The sequence below is a fragment of the Scyliorhinus torazame genome, chromosome 6 (genome assembly GCF_047496885.1).
Source record: "Scyliorhinus torazame isolate Kashiwa2021f chromosome 6, sScyTor2.1, whole genome shotgun sequence".
In the NCBI taxonomy this organism is placed as follows: Eukaryota; Metazoa; Chordata; class Chondrichthyes; order Carcharhiniformes; family Scyliorhinidae; genus Scyliorhinus; species Scyliorhinus torazame.
This window is the reverse complement of record NC_092712.1, coordinates 300,001,218-300,022,231: the sequence shown is the minus strand read 5'-3', so window position 1 is coordinate 300,022,231 and position 21,014 is coordinate 300,001,218. Positions and strand designations below refer to the sequence as shown.

General features: G+C 46.2%; 1 protein-coding gene across 3 annotated transcripts in view; it reads left to right on the top strand.

Annotated features, from left to right (window-relative positions):
* The window catches only part of exoc2 (exocyst complex component 2), a 323,421-nt gene that overhangs the window by 127,608 nt on the left and 174,799 nt on the right, over positions 1-21,014 (top strand). For all 3 annotated transcript variants that reach the window (XM_072509914.1, XM_072509916.1, XM_072509915.1), the window contains exon 10: positions 7,734-7,836. In XM_072509914.1, the coding sequence (XP_072366015.1) occupies positions 7,734-7,836 (103 nt within the window). The remainder of the gene's footprint in view (positions 1-7,733; positions 7,837-21,014) is intronic.

The window sequence follows — 21,014 nt, the reverse complement described above, 5'->3', positions numbered from 1 at the left end:
CGAACCCATCTAATGAACCCCTCTCCAAATCCAAATCTCTTCAGTACCTCCCACAGATAGTCCCACTCCACTCTATCAAATGCCTTCTCTGCATCCATATCCACCACTATCTCCGCCTCCCCCTCCGGTGGGGGCATCATCATCACCCCCAACAACCTCCGTATATTGGTATTCAATTGCCTCCCTTTAACAAATCCTGTTTGGTCACCATGCACCACCCCAGGGACACAGTCCTCTATCCTTGTCGCCATCACTTTGGCCAATAACTTGGCATCTACGTTCAGGAGGGAGATAGGCCTGTATGACCCGCACTGCAGCGGGTCTTTGTCTCTTTTCAGGATCAGCGATATTGTTGCCTCCGACATCGTCGGGGGTAGTATCCCCCTTTCCTTAGCCTCATTGAAGGTTCTCGTCAGGAGTGGGGCCAGCAGGTCCACATATTTCCTATAAAATTCCACCGGGAACCCATCTGGTCCCGGGGCCTTTCCTGCCTGCATGCTCCCGATTCCTTTTACCACCTCTTCTACCTCCATCTGCGCTCCCAGTCCTGTCCTCTCCTGCTCCTCAACCTTCGGGACCTCCAACTGGTCTAGGAAATGCATCATTCCCTCTTTCCCTTCCAGGGGTTGGGCCTTATACAGCCTCTCGTAGAATACTTTAAATGCCCCGTTCACCCTCTCCGCTCTCTGTTCCATCCTTCCCTCCTCGTCTTGAACTCCTCCGATCTCTCTCGCCGCCCCCCTCTTCCTTAGTTGTTGGGCCAGCAGTCGGCTTGCCTTCTCTCCGTATTCATACTGTACTCCCTGTACCTTCCTCCACTGCGTCTCCGCCTTACCCGTGGTCAACAAGTCAAAGTCCGTGTGTAGTCTCCGTCTTTCCCTGTATAGCCCTTCGTCCGGAGCCTCCGCATATTGCCTATCCACCCTCAAAATCTCCCCAACCAGTCTCTCCCTTTCTTTACCCTCTTGTTTCTCCTTATGGGCCCTTATGGAGATCAGCTCCCCTCTCACCACCACTTTCAGCGCCTCCCAGACTACTCCCACCTGGACCTCTCCGTCATCATTGACCTCTAGGTATATTTCAATACATCCCCTCACCCTTCCACATACCCCCTCGTCCGCCAACAGTCCCATGTCCAATCTCCAAAGTGGGCGTTGCTCCTTTTCCTCACCTAGTTCCAGATCTACCCAATGTGGGGCATGATCTGAAATGGCTATAGCCGAGTACTCTGCTCCTGCCACCTTCGGGATCAGCGCCCTTCCCAGGACAAAGAAATCTATCTGGGAGTACACTCTATGGACGTGGGAGAAGAAATAAACTCTTTACTCCTCGGTCTAGTAAATCTCCAGGGATCTACTCCACCCATCTGCTCCATAAAGCCCTTAAGCACCTTGGCCGCTGCCGGCCTCCTCCCGGTCCTAGATCTGGACCGGTCCAGCCCTGGGTCCAGCACCGTGTTGAAGTCCCCCCCCCATTACCAACTTTCCCATCTCCAGGTCCGGGATGTGCCCAAACATACGCTTCATAAAGTTCGCATCATCCCAGTTCGGGGCATATACGTTCACCAGCACCACCGCTTCACCTTGCAATCTGCCACTCACCATCACGTACCTACCCCCACTGTCCGCCACTATGGTCTTCGCCTCAAACGATAACCGTTTCCCCACCAGTATTGCCACCCCTCTATTTTTCGCATCCAAGCCCGAGTGGAATACCTGTCCCACCCATCCTTTTCTTAATGTGACCTGATCCGCCAGTTTCAGGTGCGTCTCCTGAAGCATAACCACGTCTGCCTTTAGCTTCTTTAGGTGCGCAAATACCCTTGCCCTCTTAATCGGCCCATTCAACCCTCTCACGTTCCACGTGATCAACCGGGTTGGGGGGCTCTTTACCCCCCCCCCCCTCGTCGACTAGCCATCCCCTTTTTTAAACCAGCTCCTCACCCGGTTCCCACGTAACCGCTTGTCCCCCAGACGGCACCCTCCCGTCCCGACCATCCCATCCCGTAACAGCTCCCCTTCCCCTTAGCAGCAGCATCAACCCAGTTAATCTCGCCCCCCCCCCGCTAGATCCCGCTTTAGCTTGATTGCCCCCCCCATATTGCTTCCCAGAGTCCGCAAACTCTGGCTGACCTCGGCTTCCCCCGTTTATCCTTAGCCTCCCTGCGTGTGAGGCCCCCTCGTTCCTACGCCCCCTTTTCCCGCCACAGTTTCCATAGCGCGGGAACATAGCCCGCGCTTTCCTCTCGCCCCCGCCCCTAATGGCGCAGCTCCCTCTCTCCTTCCCCATCCCCTTCCCCACCGGCGCCCACATTTCTTCGTGTCCCCCCCCCTTTGAGGGGAAAAAATTCCCCATCTGGTTTACAATTTCTTGCCACCACCTCGCGACTTCATTCCAAACATCCTTTCCCAAATCTAGTCCAACTTCTCCTCTTGAATGAATGTCCACGCCTCCTCTGCCGTCTCGAAGTAGTGGTGTTTGCCCTGGTGTGTAACCCACAGTCTTGCCGGCTGCAACATTCCGAATTTCACTTTCTTCCTGTGGAGCACCGCCTTGGCCCGATTGAAACTCGCCCTCGTTCTCGCCACCTCCGCACTCCAATCTTGGTAGACGCGGATCACCGCGTTCTCCCATCTGCTGCTCCGTGTCGTCTTAGCCCATCTCAGGACCATCTCCCTGTCCTTGTAGCGGTGGAATCGCACCACTATTGCTCGCGGTATTTCCCCTGCCTTTGGTCTTCTCACGAGGACCTGGTACGCTCCCTCCACTTCCAGGGGGCCCGTCGGGGCCTCAGCTCCCATTAAGGTATGGAGCATCACGCTCACGTACGCCCCGATGTCCGCTCCCTCAGCCCCTTCAGGAAGACCCAAAATCCTTAAGTTCTTCCTCCTCAAGCTATTTTCCAGGGCTTCCAATCTCTCCATACACCTCTTGTGTAGCGCCTCGTGCGTCTCCACCTTCACCACCAAGCCCTGTATCTCGTCCTCATTTTCGGCAGCCTTTGCCTTCACTCCACAGAGCTCCATCTCTTGGGTCTTTTGCGTCTCCTTCAGCCCCTCAATCGCCTGCAGCATCGGCGCCAGCACCTCCTTCTTGAGCTCCTCCACACATCGCCGGAGGAACTCCTGCTGTTCCAGGCCCCATACCAACTGGGCTCCCTCAGCCGCCATCTTGCTTCTCCCTTCCCTTCTCTGCCACTGCTCCAGAGGATCCTCCACAATCTGGCCACTACTATCACTTCTTTCCATCCACACCCGGGGGGACTCCTTCCTATTTTCCTCACACTGGGTTTAGCCTTTGAAAATTTCCGTTGGGGCTCCTGATAAGAGCCCAAAAGTCCGTTGAAACAGGAGGTGCCGAAACGTGCGACTTAGCTGGTCATCGCCGCACCCGGAAGTCCCAGAGAGCCTTCTTAAGCGCCACTCATCCCCATGATGACGTAGCCTTTCGGGGTTCACTGAATACCTTTAAACAGCTCTAACCCCCAAAACAAAACATCTCGTTGGGCAGTACCACTTTGCAAGTGGCATAGTTGCCACATTCCTAGTCCTCCAGCTAAGTAAGCCCACCTGCTGTTTTATGATCTTCCCTTTCTAACTGTTAACCCAAGCCACCAGACCCCAACCGTTTAAATGTTAAAAAAAAAACTTCAGCCTGCTTTAGTTGCATTTATAACTTTAATCTTCCCAGAACTAACCATTACCTTGAAAATATCAACATGGACCCATGAACTATATATTTGTCATAGTCTTTAAATATAAAAACCAAAGTTACACACACTTTTTCTGCTATAGTTTCACCAAGCTCCTGTACTACCGTAGTAAGACGTTTTTTTTCTTGTTCCTTAATCCCTTTGCATGAAAGGCCAATATGCTATTGATCTTCCTAATTGCTTGCTGTACTTTCGTGTTAACTGTTTGTGTTCCTTGTACAAATACACCCAAGTTCTCTGAACATTAATGTTTATGGATTTCATGCCTTTAAAAACAAAGTCTGATTTTCTATTCTTATTGGCTGAAGTGAATAACCTGAAACTTCTCTGCATTATACTCCGTCTGCTACTTCGTTGCCCGCTCACTTATCGCATGCATTCCCAACTACCTTCATATTCTAAGCAAACCTAGATACATTACGTTTTTTAAAAATCCAAGCCATTAATGTAGATTGTAAAAAGCTTAGGCCTTCCACTGACCCTTGCAGCACTCCACCAGTCAGAACCTACCAATTTGAAAATACTCCATTTTATCCCAAGCCTCTGCTTCCTGTCCATTGATCAATCTTCTATTCATGCTAATATATTACCCCCAACACCATGAACCCTTATTTTGCACATTAAACCTTTGATAAGGTGCCACACAAATGCCAAAATCTGTGTGGACACTGCATTTGCCACTTCCCTTCATCTAACCTACTAGTTACATGCTCAAAAAACTCTCCCAGGTTTGTCAAATAAGATTTCTCTTTCACAAACCATGTTGAGTTGCTCCAATCATGCTATGCTTTTCTAAGTGTATTGTTGAGACTTAGCCCTGTTGCTTTGCAGCACCAGGGACCCGGGTTCGATTCCCGGCTTGGATCACTGTGCGGAGTCTGCACGTTCTCCCTGTGTCTACCTGGGTTTCCTCCGGGTGCTCCGGTTTCCCCCCACATGTCCCAAAAGACGTGCTTGTTAGGACATTCTGAATTCTCCCTCAGTGTACCCGAACAGGTACTGGAGTGTGGTGACTAGGAGATTTTCACAGTAACTTCATTGCAGTGTTAATGTTAAGCCTACTTGTGACACTAATAAAGATTATTATTATAGTAATAGATTTTAGCACTTGCCCAATGACTGATATCAAGCTAAATGGCTTCTTTATCGCTCCCTCCTTTCTTATAATAATAATCTTTATTGTCACAAGTAGGTTTACATTAACACTGCAATGAAGTTACTGTGAAAAGTCCCTAGTCGCCACATTCCGGCTCCTGTTCGGGTACACGGAGGGAGAATTCAGAATGTCCAAATTACCAGCACATCTTTCGGGACTTGTGGGAGGAAACCGGAGCACCCAGAAAAAACCCACGCAGACACAATGAGAACGTGCAGACTCCGCACAGACAGTGACCCAAGCCGGGAATCGAACCTGGGACCCTATGAAGTAATAGTGCTAACCACTCTGCTACCATGATAGCAATGTTGCATTTGCTAACTTTCAATCCTCTGGGACGGTTCCAGAATCTAGGGAATTTGGGAAAATCCTAGCCAGCACATCCGCTATCTCTGCAGTTATTTCTTTCAGAACTGTAGGACGAAGACCATAAGGTCCACGGGACTTGTCAGTCTTTAGTCTCATTAGGCCTACTAGTACTCCTCCCCATCCCACCCCCACCCCCGCTTTTCTACTACTTCCTCGACGCTTTTTTGTGTTTTCTGCTGTGAAGACAGATACCAAATACTTATTCAGTCTGCCATTTCCCAGTCATGCCCTCTAAGGAACCAATGCTCACTTTTGCTGCTTTTTTCCTGTTTAAAAGTTGCAGAAACTTTTGCTGTTTTAAAAAAAAAAAAAAAATGTTTTCTAGTTTTCTTTCGTACTCTAATTTCCCCCCTTTTTTGGGGGTTAATCTTTGCTGGCCTCTAAAATGTTCCCAATTTTTGGGCCCACCTCTAATCTTTGCAGCATTATACAGTTTTGTTTTTTTTCAATTTGATACCACCCATAACTGCCTTAGTTAACCACAGATAGTGCATCCTTCCCATGGAGCCTTTATTCCTCAATGGACTATATCTTTGAGAGATATGAACTGTGTCCCAATATTCATCCAGGGCTGGAATTCCATGGGGAACCGCTTATGAAATATAAATCATTCTTTGTTTAAACAAAGTTGAAGTAAGCAAAGCATTTAACTTGAATGACGTGTTTAGGATTAGTGGGCAGAAGTACAATACCCACAAATTAATGAGTGAGGTTAGACTATTGGATGTGTGAAGCAGACTTCCTTGAGGAAGTCAGTTGTTTCACGGCCAATTAACATCTTCAAAAGGAAACTGGATGAGAAAAGCAATTTATGATTATTAAGATATTAACAGCATCACTTTTATTTATCTGGCAAAGTAGGAGTAACACCTTGGTTCCCTTAAAGTGGCCTCTCATAACAACCGCACTGCCTGTCCAAAATCGGTTCACCTTATGGATGCAGATCAAGAGTAATGAAATTATTAAATGCAAGGAGCACACTCCTCAAATTCTCATGGAACCCCCTAACTTTTATGTAGTGTTGCAAGAGGTTCCTAATGTTTCATCAACTAAAGGAACTGATGTACTTGTTCAAATGCTGGCATTAAAAAATGTTTCTAAATAACAGTGATAGAGCTTTTTTTTAACCATTGCAAATGGCCAGTTTGGTTTTCTTTCTGATCAGCAAGCTGGCATTTCTGAACCGCAGAAAATTAACTTTATAATTTCCTTGGCAAGATTTTAGGATACACAAAGGGATTGAGAAAAGGGTGTTTTTAGGAATCCCCATTGTCATTGCTTCGTTGTATAGTGTTATGATCTTGGTAGAGACCGGGGATATACATTTTTTTCATTTGCGAATCCGAAAATCCAGGAATTGACTAAAATCAAAGAATATGAATAATAATAGTACTCCTCTCTTAAATGGCCAGATACGTTAACCTATTAAAAGTACAATTAATACAGTTACTTGTAATTACAACTGAAATTATTTAATCAACTTTCCTTCTACATTCATTTGACTTGCACTCTCCAATAACGGCAGTTTGATATTTATCAGAAGCAGAAACCTAGAATTTGACTTGACACATCACCACATCCACAACCTACTCACCCATATAATTAACTTCTGGTTGACCCTTTGCTGTTACTTTGTTTAGCTCCCAGAGAACCTGGTTATCTGATTAGTTACCGGAAGTAATTTGCTTTGCCAGACTCATCTCCAATAGAATCCTAGTTCTTGATTGGACTATCACCCCAACATAAATTATAGGATTTCCATTCCCAAAAACACATGGGTCATTACAATAGGAGACTTCCGGATCCTCCTCGATTTCAAAGAGGTTCACCATTATTAACCAAGCTAACTACTGATGATTTATGAAACTAATTGGTCCACAAAACTTTAACCACTGGATGACTCAATGTTTGTAAATTTAATCGTGACAGGAAACTAGAAGAAGCTATTATGTCCTAAAAATACAATGGCTCTGTTAGCATATCATTGTCCCTTTTGTGCATCATGGCTTATAGAAGCAAGTTGTGTGTTTATACTCTCAATTGTCTTATACAATTTCCCAGCATTGCTTGAGCAATTGAGCGGAAGTGTGGAAGGAAACCGAAGGAAAATCAAATGATAGATAACAAAAGTCACTTGTGAAAGGTTACAGCACCTTGTTGGAAGAGACCTGACCTGTGTTGTGGAATAGCTTTTTGGTGTTAATAGACGGTCATTGCTTCATTAATAATAAAATGTTAATAAAGCCACCAGGTAGTGTATTTTGTGTTCTGGGCGTTTGCACAACACCGGAAAGGCTGTATTTATTACTCATCTTTAATTACCTTAAACTGACAATGGACCACCTTCTTGAACGTTTGCTGTCCTTGACGTAATAACACTCCAGTGATGCTGTTACACAAACTGGATTTCAGTTCTGCTTCGCTAGTTTATAACTTGGCTTATTGATCGGAACCTTTTTTAAAAAAAAAAAAAAAACCTTTTCTTCTCTGCACCAGTGTATGCTGAAGTAGAAACACGTATTGATGCACTGAGGAAACTGCTGATGAGCAAGTTACTCGAGATGCCATCTACTTTGCATGACCAGAAAAGATATATCAGGTAAATGAAATACTTCATGATTCATGAACAAAATAATGCTCCACTGTATAGATCATTGCTTTTTTCCCCCCAGTTCCATTTCTGAACATCTATTCATTCTTTAAATGATGGATGTTAAAACTTACAGCTAACAACAACTTATGTAGCACCTTTAACACACTAACATGCCCCAGATACTTCACAGGAGCCTATCAAGCAAAGTTTTACACAGCAACGTAGGGAGACATTAGAGCAAATGACTATTAAAGAGAGATGTTCAGCTTCTTGTGTTGTTTGAGCAGCACTTAGGTAGGTGCAAAATATTCCATAAAACTCTTGACTTGCACCTTGTAGATAGTGGATAGGTTTTGGGCAAGATTTTGGGCAATCGGGATGAGTTGCTTATTGCAGAATTCCCAGCCTCTGACCTGCCCATGTACCCGCAGCATTTAAATGGCTGGTCTATTTAAGTTTTTGGTCAATGGTAACCCCCAGGATGATGTTAGTGGGGAATTCAGCAATGGTAATGCCACTGAACGTCAAGGGGAGATGGTTAGATTTTCTTTTGTTGCAGATGACCATTATCTGCTGTTTGCTTGGCCTAAATATACTTGGCCACTTGTCAATTCAAGCCTGAATATTATCTGGGCCTTGCTGCATGCGGGCATAGACTGCTTCAGTATCTGAGCAGTTATGAACAGTACTGATGACTGCAATCATTGTCAAACATCCCACTTCTGATCATATAATGGAAGAATGGTCATTAATGAAGCAGTTGAAGGTGGTTGGGCTAAGGGTACTCATGGAGGGTACTCCGGCTGAGATGATTGGCCTCCATCAGCCACAGCCATCTTCCTTGGCGCTTGTTTTGAGGATCACCAGTGGATTTTTTTTCCCCCTGATTTCCCTTGTCTTTAATTTTGTCAGGGCTCCTTGGTCAAATGCTGCCCTAATGTCGAGGGCAATAACCTTCACCTCACTTATAGATATTTTGTCCATGCTTTGACCAAGGCTGTGATATAGTCTGGAGCTGAGAGGCCCTGGGTGTCTACTGTTATTGTGAAACTGAGATTTTATTATGGGTAAGGAAAAAAAAGGACGTTTGATAGTTAGATTAAATGTTTAAAATCCATTTAAAACTGTTCTTTGCCTGATACTGGACAGCATTATCACTTATGCAAAGTAAAAATGTATGCATTAGTTCACAAATCTTACCATGAATTTCAGCTTAATATTCACCACCTCCAGCACTACGAGTAGCAATGCTAGAACAACAACAATCCTACCCACATATGTTGAATGCAATTTATGGCAACATTCGATTGATATCTTCAGAAAAGTGAAGCTTCAATCCCTTTGAACATTAAAATAAATACATCCCATGCATACTAACGTTGACATAAACTCTGGTATGCTTAGTTCAATAATTATTTTTACCTCCTCAGCAGTATTAGAGGCTTCCCTTTAATGCTGCTTGTGTTGATGGGGCCATATGTTCACATGTATAAGAATGTAAAATGACTAGCATGAACTGCCTCCTAGAAATAATTAATGTTTCCTTTTATATGCTAGGAGTAGGGAGTATTTCCAATTTATACTTAATAATTGTCCCCCTTCAATTTACTTGTTCAATCTTGGCAGCTTGTACGAAAATCACCCAGATGAGCAAAATGTTGTATATTATGTCATAAGAATGCCTTTTAAAATATATTTTATCTGCATAAGTTTGCAAAGAGAAACTATTGGTTCAGGCAGTCTACTTCCACAAATGCCTCAGAATTCAAACCCATGCACAGAAAGCACTCATTGTTGCATTTTAGGGCTAATATTGCAAATTTTGATTTAAATGATCCAGTATTCAATATTCCAATTAAAGAGGATCCTATTACTCTGAATAGAGTTTCCTCCTTGGATAATGTCCACTTCTGGACATTAACGAAAGGTATTTGTTGATTGTGCCAAAGACTGCAGAATGTGTGTGGCACAGTGGTTAGCACTGCTGCCTCACAGCGCCAGGGACCTGGGTCCAATTCCAGCCTTGGCCGACTATGTGGAGTTTGCATGTTCTACCCGTGTCTGTGTGGGTTTCCTCAAGGTGCTCCGATTTTCTCCCACAGTCCAAGGATATGCAGGTTAGGTGGGGTTATGGGGAGTGAGCCCCGGTGGGGTGCTCTTTTGGAGGGGTAGAGAGAGATTAGATGAGCTGAAAGACAGCCTTCTGCGCTGCAGGGGTTCTATGGGCAAGATTCTCTGACTGCGTCCATCCGGCGACCGGAGAATCCCGCCCGAGGTCAATGAAGTTCTCCATTGTACGCGGCTCGCACTTGGCGTTCTTGCGGTGGGCGGGCAGGAGAATCCAGCCATATGATTCTAATGTATGAGAAGGGATCATGACCATGGTCATGGGGTGTCCCCTGGCTAGGGCCAAGTATGTGTTGTACAGGGGTTATGTGCCAGCTGGGTGTCGATTTTGGAGGTGACAATACAGACTAGAGAAAAGGCTTTGGAGATGATCCATAGTTTACAAAGACAAGAGGTAAAGAGTGGACTTTTTCAAGAAGCAGTAATGATTCCAATTTTGAACAGCAGAGAGACAGATGTTGAGGGGAAACTATTTACAATGTCAATTAACATGAAAGAAAGCAGTGAACGTCAGTTCGGTGGGTATGGCACCAAGCGAGTCTTAGGTGTATCTTGTGGACGAGATGAGCTTGGAAGTTACATTTGGAGAGATGATTTGGAGAGTGAAATGTCTTCAGGGCTTGGTCTGCATGATTGTGGGTGCGAGGGAGAAAATTAATTAAAGGCAAAAGAAAGAGTGGGAATTAACAGAAGCAGCTGGACAGATGGTCTGAGTTTTAGGGACAAAGTCCATCAGCAGCTCTTCCTTGTTGGAGGTGAGGAATTTAAAAGGGTCGTTGGTAACAAAGAGAGGAAGACGAGGGGTTATCTTTGCTTTCCAGAGGGCAGCACGGTGGTTAGCACTGGGATTACGGTGCTGAGAGCCCGTGTTTGAATCCCGGCCCTGGGTCACTGTCGGCGTGGTGTTTGCACATTCTCCCCATGTCTGCGTGGGTTTCACCCACACAACCCAAAGATGTGAAGGTTAGGTGGATTGGCCATGCTAAATTGCCCCTTAATTGGAAAATAAATAATTGAGTACTCTAAATTTATTTTAAAAATCTTTGCTTTCCAGGTAGAACAGTGGTTGGTTTTGGTGAAGGAATTTGATGTCCGATAGTAAAGCAAGAAAGGAAAAACTTGCATTTATCGAGCACTTTTCATTACCATCAAACATCTCACAGCACGTATGATATAATCCATCCAGATCTGGTCACAGATGACTAATACATTGGTATCTTTTGGACTTAAGCGATTGAAAATGGTGGCCATACTAGTGGAATGATCATGATTTAAGAGAGTAAAAGTTAGCTTTTCAGGTCTGGCCAGTTCTAACGATGGATCGTTGACCTAAAATGTTAATTTTGTTTCTCTCCACATATATTTCTGGAAGTGCTGAATATTTCCTACATTTTTGTTCTTATTTAAGATTTCCAGCTACTTTGCTTTTGTAAGAAAGTAAAGGTTTTGCAGGGAACTATGACATCCAAGGTGGGATAAAGCACTGCAGGAGTTCCTCCGGTAGTGTCCTAGGCCTTACAGCTGCTTCATAAATGGCCTTCCTTCCATCATAAGGTCAGAAATAGGGATGTTCACTGATGATTGTACAATGCTCGTGACTCAACTGATGCAGTCTGTCCAAATACAGCAAAACCTGGACAATATTCAGGCTTGGACTGACGAGTGGGAGTAACATTTGTGCCATACAAGTGCCAAACAATGACCATCTCCAACAAGAGCGATCTAACCTAATCTAACTACTGCCCCATGACATTCAATGGCATTGCCATCGCTGAATCCCCACTATCAACATTCTGGCAGTTATCATTGGCCAGAAACATAACTGGACTAGTCAAATAAATACTATGGCCAGAAGAGCAAGTTCGAGGCTATGAATCCTGAGATGAGTACCTCATACCTTGATTCCCAAAGCCTGTCCACAAGGCACAAATCTGGAAGACTCTCACCTTGCCTGGATGCAGCTCCAAAAACACTCAAGAAGCTTGACACCATCCAGGACAAAGTAGTCAACTTGATTGGCACCTTATCCACAAATGTTCACCCCCTCCACCACCAAGGCATAGTAACAGCAGTGTGTACCATCTGCAAGATGAACTGCAGGAACTCGCCAAGGCTCCTTAAATAGCAGTCACCACTCTGACTTGGAAATATATCACCGTTCCTTCACTGTCGCTGGGTCAAAATCGTGGAACTCTTTCTCTAACTGCAGCCACATGGACTGCAGCGGTTCAAGAAGGCAGCTCACCACCACCTTCCCGAGGGCAATTAAGGATGGGCAATAAATGCTGATCTAGTCAATCACACCCATATCCCTTGAATGAAATGTTTAAAAATCTGCTGTCGGCACCTAAATAATTAATTTGAAACCAAGCAAATAAAAGACATGATATGAAAAAAGAAAAAAATACTCAATAGGTCAAACAACATCAGTGGAAAGGGAAATGGAGTTAAAATTTCTCTATCCCTTGAATGAATTAAAAAAACCATCTGCTGTCTGCACCTAAATAATTTATCTGAAACCAAGCAAATAAAAGACATGGGGCGAAATTCTCCAGTATCGGCCCGATGTCCACCGACCGGCGCCAAAAACGGCGCTAATCAGTCCGGCATCACGCCGCCCCAAAGGTGCAGAATCCTCCGCATCTTGGGGGGCCGAGCCCTAACCTTGAGGGGCTAGGCCCGCGCCGGACTGATTTCCGCCCCGCCAGCTGGCGGAAAAGGCCTTTGGTGCCCCGCCAGCTGGCGTGGAAATGACATCTCCGGGCGGCGCATGCGCGGGAGCGTTAGCGGCCGCTCACGGCATCCCCGCGCATGCGCTGTGGAGGGAGTCTCTTCCGCCTCCGGCATGGTGGAGACCGTGGCGAAGGCGGAAGGAAAAGAGTGCCCCCACGGCACAGGCCCGCCCGCGGATCGGTATGCCCCGATTGTGGGCCAGGCCACCGTGGGGGCACATCCCGGGGCCAGATTGCCCCGCGCTCACTCTCCCCCCCCCCCCCCCCCAGGACCCCGGAGCCCGCCCGCGCCGCCTTATCCCACCGGTAAGAGAGGTGGTTTAATCCACGCTGGCGGGACAGACATTCTAGCAGCGGGACTTCGGCCCATCTGGGCCGAAGAATCGCGAGGATGGTCCCAACCAACCGGCGCAGCGCGATTCCCGCCCCCGCCGAATCACTGGTGCCGGAGAATTCGGCAACCGGCGGAGGGGGGGGGGGGGGGGGGTTCACGCCAGCCCCCGGCGATTCTCCGACCCAGCGGGGGGTCGGAGAATCCCGCCCCTGATATGAAAAAAGAAATAAATGCTCAGTAGGTCAAACAACATCAGTGGAGAGTGAAATGGTGTTAAAATGTTTCAGATCTGTCATCTGTCTGAAACATTGGGCGGGATTCTCCACTCGCGCGCCGAAGTGGCCGCGCTGTCGTGAACGCCGTCGAGGTTAACGATGGCGCAAAACGGCCCCAGTCCCGACCGATTCAGGCCCTGACAATGGGCCAGGATCGGGGCCGCGTCATCTACACACGCCTGTGTAAAGGCGGCGCCGCATAGATGACGCGGCAGGCGCCGCATAACGGGCGTCATCCGCGCATGCGCGGGTTGGCCGGCGCCAACCCACGCATGCGTGGTTGCCGTCCTCCCTATGTCCGCCCTGCAAGATGATGGCGGACGGAACTTGCGGGGCCGGGGAAGGAAGGAGGTCCTCCTTCAGAGAGGACGGCCCGACGATCGGTGGGCACCGATCGCGGGCCACCCCACATTTGAGGTACCCCCCGGTGCAGGATCTCCCCTCGCCCCCCCGCAGGCCGCCCCCCCAGCGTTCACGCACCGCTCATGACAGCAGCGACCAGGTGTGGACGGCGCCGGGGTGAACCCGCCATTTTGGCCTGGCCGCTCGGCCCATCCGGGCCTGAGAATAGCGGGGGTGCTGGAGAATCGCCATCTTGGGTGTCTCCGGCGATGCTCCGGCCTGCGGCCCGCGAAACTCGACCGGGCCGTTCCTGCCACTTGGGAGAATCGCGGGAGGGCGTCAGACCGGCGTCCCGGGAAATTTTGGCGGCCCAGGCGATTCTCCCAACCGGCGCGGGAGTGGATAATCGTGCCCACTAACTCTGGTTTCTCCCTCAACAGATGTTGCTGGTTGCTGAGTGTTTCCAGCATTTTCTGTTTTTGTTTAGGATTTCCAGAATCTACAGATTTTGCTTTTGAAATAAAAGACATGCATGCTTTTTACAACAATAAATTGGATCTACACAATGCCTATTAATATTAAAAATGTCCTGAGGTGCTTTCTAGAGAAATAGGAATAAGATAAGACCATAAGACAGAGAGGCAGAATTAGGCCACTTGGCCCATCGAGTCTGCTCCGCCATTCATTCATGGCTGATATTTTTCTCATCCCTATTCTCCTGCATTCTCCCCATAACCCCCGATCCCCTTATTAATCAAGAACCCATCTATCTGTGTCTTAAAGACACTCTGTGATTTGGCCTCCACAGCCTTCTGCGGCAACGGGTTCCACAGATTCACCACCCTCTGGATGAAGAAATTCCATCTCATCTCTGTTTTGAAGGATTGTGCCTTTAGGCTGAAATTGTGTCCTCTGGTTCTAGTTTTTCCTACAAGTGGAAACATCCTCTCCACGTCCACTCTATCCATATAAGTGGACATTGAGCTCTGCAAGAGTTTGATACGTCACTGAAGGCTAGGTTGTAAAGATGCGCTTGTACAAGGCCTTTAATTGAAGGAGCACAGCAGACTAGAGAGGTGAAGGCATTTAATAAGCGTTTGAGATTAGGGTTGAGTTGACCAAGGTGGGATGAAGTTGGAGAGTGTACAGGAGGCCAGAGTTGGAGATCCAAAGTTACAGGGGTGGGGTAGGGGTGCTGGAAGTAATGCTGGATGGAGGACTGATTTGAAGACTAAGGCAAAGATTTAAAGTCTAATGTGTTGGGATTCAAGAACGATGGAAGATAAACGAAAAGAACATTGGGGTAACCATGTCTGGGAGAGAAATGAATGCATGAGGAAGGAGTGCGGCAGGCAATGTGGAAGTAAGTGGTCTTGGAATAGAGAGGATGTAGGATATGAAATTTAGTTTAGGATTGATCATAAGGCTGAGATTATACAATTCTTTATTCAGCCTGAATGAGTCATCAGAGAGGGATCATGACAAGGGAGTAGGGTTTTTGGCATCTGCTGAAAATTTAGCCAGACCTACACATTGAGTAGTCAATCTGACATTCTGGATGTGGTTGTGAATTGAGAGAACTTTGGATGGGTGGAACTAGGGACTATTAGCATAAATATGAGAAGTTAAGATCGGCTGGTGCATTACTTGGATCAATCAATGATTTCTTCAGTTACTTTTTGTCACAGAAGCTACTTGAATGATTTGACACTTAATACTTTGAAAATGTATCTCATTGGCTTGTCCTAAACTTTTAGTTGGTCGGAAGTGAAATTCGCAGAATGGAAGGTTGGAGCAATGCCAATTGAATGTACAAATTTTTAAGAAACAACCTGCACATTAAGAAGCATTTTTAGAGTTAATTCATTTAACATTTCTAGAGGTATTATTCTTATATAAGCTGCACTTAATATATTCAGGTGGTTTTGGAGACAGAAAAGGAGCATTGTCTGTCTCTGCGAGGAGAATTTGCTAAGTAAATATTTTACTTCCAAATGTTCATTTATTTTTTTAAAAGGGTATGAAATTCCTCAGCCATGTACTGGCTCTGGCTGAGGGAGCAGGCAGGTGACCCAAGCCCTAAAGTGTTTCTGAATTGGTTGCTAGCATAGAACATAGAACAGAGAAAATACAGCACAGAACAGGCCCTTCGGCCCACGATGTTGTGCCGAACCTTTGTCCTAGATTAATCATAGATTATCATTGAATTTACAGTGCAGAAGGAGGCCATTCGGCCCTTTGAGTCTGCACCGGCTCCTGGAAAGAGCACCCTACCCAAACTCAACACCTCCACCCAACACCAAGGGCAATTTTGGACATTAAGGGCAATTTATCATTGGCCAATTCACCTAACCTGCACATCTTTGGACTGTGGGAGGAAACCGGAGCACCCGGAGGAAACCCACGCAGACACGGGGAGGACGTGCAGACTCCGCACAGACAGTGACCCAAGCCGGAATCGAACCTGGGACCCTGGAGCTGTGAAGCATTGTGCTATCCACAATGCTACCATGCTGCCCTTAAGAACAAATAAATCTACACTATATCATTTTACCGTAATCCATAAATGATCCCTCTCTGATGACTCATTCAGGCTGAATAAAGAATTGTATAATCTCAGCCTTATGATCAATCCTAAACTAAATTTCATACCGTAAAATACATGCACATGGTCTCGTGAATGACCTGCTTTTCGATTTCCCCTTCTTACCCCCTAATTTTCAGGAGTTAATCAAAAAGGAGGGACAAAAATAGAAAAGGGGAGACAAAAATAAAATTTGGAGCCAGGAATATTAGAGAGAGAAGCAAGCTAGAGAGTGAAACAGTAGATGATGGAGGACGTAATCTTCTTTTCTGTTTAATGTGTTTATCATTTACGAAGATCAGAAAGAATAGCTCAGCATTCACCTCCTTTTCTCTTTCCTCCTAAAACCAGGAAGTTATATTTGGGGAAGGGTTCTGCAAGGTTCCTTGGCCCCTGCGATTTGTGGTGTGACCCAAAGTTCTATTCTTGATCATCTGTGCCTAAGCAATATGTTGCTGCTCATGATCATTACCTACATTCGTGGGGTGAGCTTTCATATCTATTGCTTCTCTCCTGCCACTTCTGAATGCAATACTATCCGTGTGGTATCTGATTATCTTTCTAACATCAAGCCATAGCTGAACCAGAATCTCTGGAATTCATCAATGGCAAGACTAAAATCAACCTGTTTGCCCTTGCTAGAATCTCTACCCCCTTATTCTGTTCCCATTCTTCATAATACCTATTCAATCAGGTGGGACACAACATCCTGCTGAAGTTGAGCTTTGTCTCAAACCTCATATCCATTCCAGCACTCCAACTCCAATATCCTTCCTTTACTTCCACTTATGCAGAAACTCCAATTTCAGCGTTGATATCTCCATGGTATATCCATTTCAATAGACTTTTTGCCAAGTCTGCCAAGCTCCACTCTGCAAAAGTGGCAACTCATCTAGAAGCTGACTAATCCCAGTGATGAATCATGCAACCTCCCTCTTATGTACTATTCCTATATTGGTTGTTCTTCAACAGCATTGTTTCCCACAGTGTATCAACTTTGAAATCTTCATTTATTTGCATGACTTCACTTCCCCTTTGTCAGGTAAACATTTCCAGCGTTGCATCCTCCAGTCTCCCAATTTTCATTTCTGATCCCTGCTACCTATATCTCAAACTTGATTAGCAGAACCTTCATTGCACTCAATACAACACTCTGGGATTCTCTCCCTTAAACTTCCAACTTTGCTTTATCTTTCCCCAATCTTAAATATAAGCTTTAAACCCATCTGTTTGACCAAACCTTTTGTTTTCCTCTGTAATTCACCACCTGTGCATTTGTGGGTCTGACTCCAAATTGAGAAGTGCCTTGGAATGTGCCGAACGTGCTTTCTCAATTCAAGTTCTTCCACAGGAACTAACAACTGTGTCATTTGGAGGGGGACTCGCAGGAGTTCCCATGCATCTGCTGCCCTTGTCTGTTTAAGTGGTAGAGGTCCAGTATTTGGAAGGTGCTTTTGAAGAAGTCTTGGTGAGTTCATAGATCATAGAATTTACAGTGCAGAAGGAGGCCATTCGGCCCATCGAGTCTGCACCGGCTCCTGGAAAGAGCACCCCACTTAAGCCCACACCTCCACCCTATCCCCGTAACCCAGTAACCCCACCTAACCTAAGGGCAATTTAGTATGGCCAATCCACCTAACCCTGCACATCTTTGGACTGTGGGAGGAAACCGGAGCACCCGGAGGAAACCCACACAGACACTGGGAGAATGTGCAGACTCCGCACAGACAGTGACCCAAGCCGGGAATCGAACCTGGGACCCTGGAGCTGTGAAGCAACTGTGCTAACCATGATGCTACTGTGCTGCCCCACGGTAGCTTTTGTGGATGGTACTGCTGCCACAGTGAATCAGTGGTGAATGGAGTGGATGTCGGAAGTGTTTTATGGTATGCCAACCAAGTGGGCTCTTTGTCCTGGATGGTGTCGAGCTTCTTAAGTATTGAAGAAGCTGCACTCATCCATGCAAATGGAGAGTATTCCATCACACTCTTGACTTGTTCTTTGCAGCTGGTGGACAGGCTTTGGGGAGTCGGGAGGTATGTGACTCGTCATGGAATTCCCAGCCTCTGGCCTGCCACATGGCTAGTCCAGTTCAGTTTCTGGTCAATAGTATACACAAGGATATTGCTCGTGGGGATTCAACAATGGTAATGCCATTGAATGTCAAGGAGAGAGAGTTGAATTCTGTCTTATTGAAGATGGCTCATTGCCTGACACTTTTGTGATGTGAATCTTACTTACTACCTCTCAGCCCAAGGCTGGATATTGTCAGATTTTGCTGCATCTGGATATGGATTGCTTCAGTGTCTGAGAAATCACAAATGGTGCTGCTGTACATTGTGCAATCATCTGCAAGCATCCCCACTTCTGACCTTATGATGGAGGGAAGGTAATTGATGAAACAGCTGAAGATGGTTGGACCTTGGACTGTACCCTGACTGACTCTTGCAGTGATGCTCTGGGACTAGATGATTGACCTTCATAACCACAATTATCTTCCTTTGTGCTAGGTATGACTCCAACCAGTGTTTTTTTCCTGATTTCCATTGATTACAGTTTTGCTTGAGTCCCTTGATACCATGCTTGGTCAATTGCGGCCCTGATATCAAGGCAACTTGACGCACTCAGCTCATCTCTGAAGTTCAGTCTGTCCATGATGGGACGAGGCTGTAATGAGGTCAGGAGCTGAGTGGCACTGACAGAACCCAAACTTATTGTCAGTGAGCAGATTGTTTCAAGCTTGATAGCATTATCAACGACTCCTTTCATCACCTTCCTGATGATCGAGAGTGCAGCAGGAATTGGCCGGGTTGGATTTGTCCTGCTTTTTGTGTGCAGGTCATACCTGGGCAGTTTTCCACATTACGAGGTTCATGCCAGTGTTGTAGCTGTAATGGACCAGCTTGGCTATGGGCACAGCTTGATGTGGAGCGCAAGTCTTCATTACTACTGCCAGAATATTAATAGGGCCCACAGCCGTTGCAGGATCACAGTTTACCATTTCTTGATATCATGTGGAGTGAATCGAATTGGCTGAAGACTGGCATCTGTCATGCTGGGGACCGAAGGAGGAAGCCGAGATGGATCACCCACTCAGCACTTGTTGCAAATGCTTCATCTTTGTCATTTGCTTGGGCTTACTATTGAGCATGGGGATATTTGTGGAACTCCCTCCAGTGGGTTGTTTAATTGTCCACCCCAAGTGGCAGGGCTACAAAGCTTAGATTTTATCCAATGGTTGTGGGATCACTTAGCTTTCACTACCAAATGCTGTTTGGTGCACAAGTAGTCCTGTGCTGTAGTTTCACAGATTGACATCTAATTTTTAGATATGCCTCCTGGTGCTGCACCTGGCATGCCCGCCTTCGCTCTTCATTGAATCAAGGTTGAACCTCGGGTTTGATGGTAATAGTTGAGCAAGGGATATGTGGGCCATGAGGTTACAGATTGTGGTTGTGTACATTTCTGCTGCTGTTGATGACCCACATGCCTCATGAATTCCCAGTTTTGAGATCTGTTTGAAATCTACCCCATTTAGCACAGTGATAGTGCCTCCCAACATGATGAAGGGTATGCTCAATGCCAAGATAGGACCTTGTCTCCACAGGCACTGGTGGTCACTCCTACCAATACTATCATGGACAGATGCATTTGTGACAAGTAAGTTGTTGAGGACGAGGTCAGGTAGGTTCTTCCCTCACCACCTGCCACAAATTCAGTTTGGACCCAGTGTCCTATAGGACTTGACTAGCCCAGGCAGCAGTGGTGCTACTGAGCCACTCGGTGATAGACATTGAAGCCCCCCACCCAGAGTATATTTGGTGCCCAAGCCACCCTCTGTGCTTCCTCCAAGTTGTGGTCAGCATGGAGGAGTACTGATTCCTCAGCTGAGGGGAGCGGTTGGGTGCTAACCAGCGTGTTTCCTTGCCCACTTTTTACCTAATGCCATGAGACTTTATGGGTTCCAGAGCCAATGTTGAGAACACTCAGGGAAACTCCCTCCTGACTGTATAGCATTGTGTCACAACCTCTGGTGATGGTTGGGTTCCTGGTACATTCTCTGTACAGTATGATTCCGTGCAAATTACCATGTCAGGCTGTTGCGTGACTAGTCTGTGGGACGGCTCTCCCAATTTTGGCACAAAATTCCTAGATGCTAGGAATGAGGGCTTTGCAGGGTCGACTGGGCTGGGTGTACTGTTGTCATTTCCAGTGTCTAGGTTGATGCCAGGTGGTCCGTCCAGTTTCATTCCTTGTTGTAGAGTTTGATACAACTGAGTGGCTTGCTAGGACATTAAGAGTTAACCACATTGCTGTGTCTCTGGAGTTACATGTAGACCAGACCAGGTAAGGACAGTAGATTTCCTTTTCTAAAGGACAATAGTGAGCTAGATGGGCGTTTATGACAATTGACAATCATTTCATGGTCGATATTACTTTGACTAGCTTTTTATTCCCAGATTTCTGTTTATTAACTGAATTTAAATTCCACCATAGATTTGAACCATGTTCCCAGATTACTGGATTACTGGTCTGGTGACATTACCGCTATGCTTTGACCTCCCATAGTCTCCCATCTTTAAACTGGGGAGATTGAGGCAAACAAGCAAGCTCTTCATTGAGACCCTGATTCTTTGCAATGTTAGTTCAGACACCCTTCCCACTATCATCCTCAGTGTGTTAACTCAGCACAGATCAGGGATTGAAGACTGCCATTTCTAGGCTTTATGGTGCAGTAGTTCACCATCAATGCATTTACCCATGGAACTACACATTTATAGTTTTTTGAG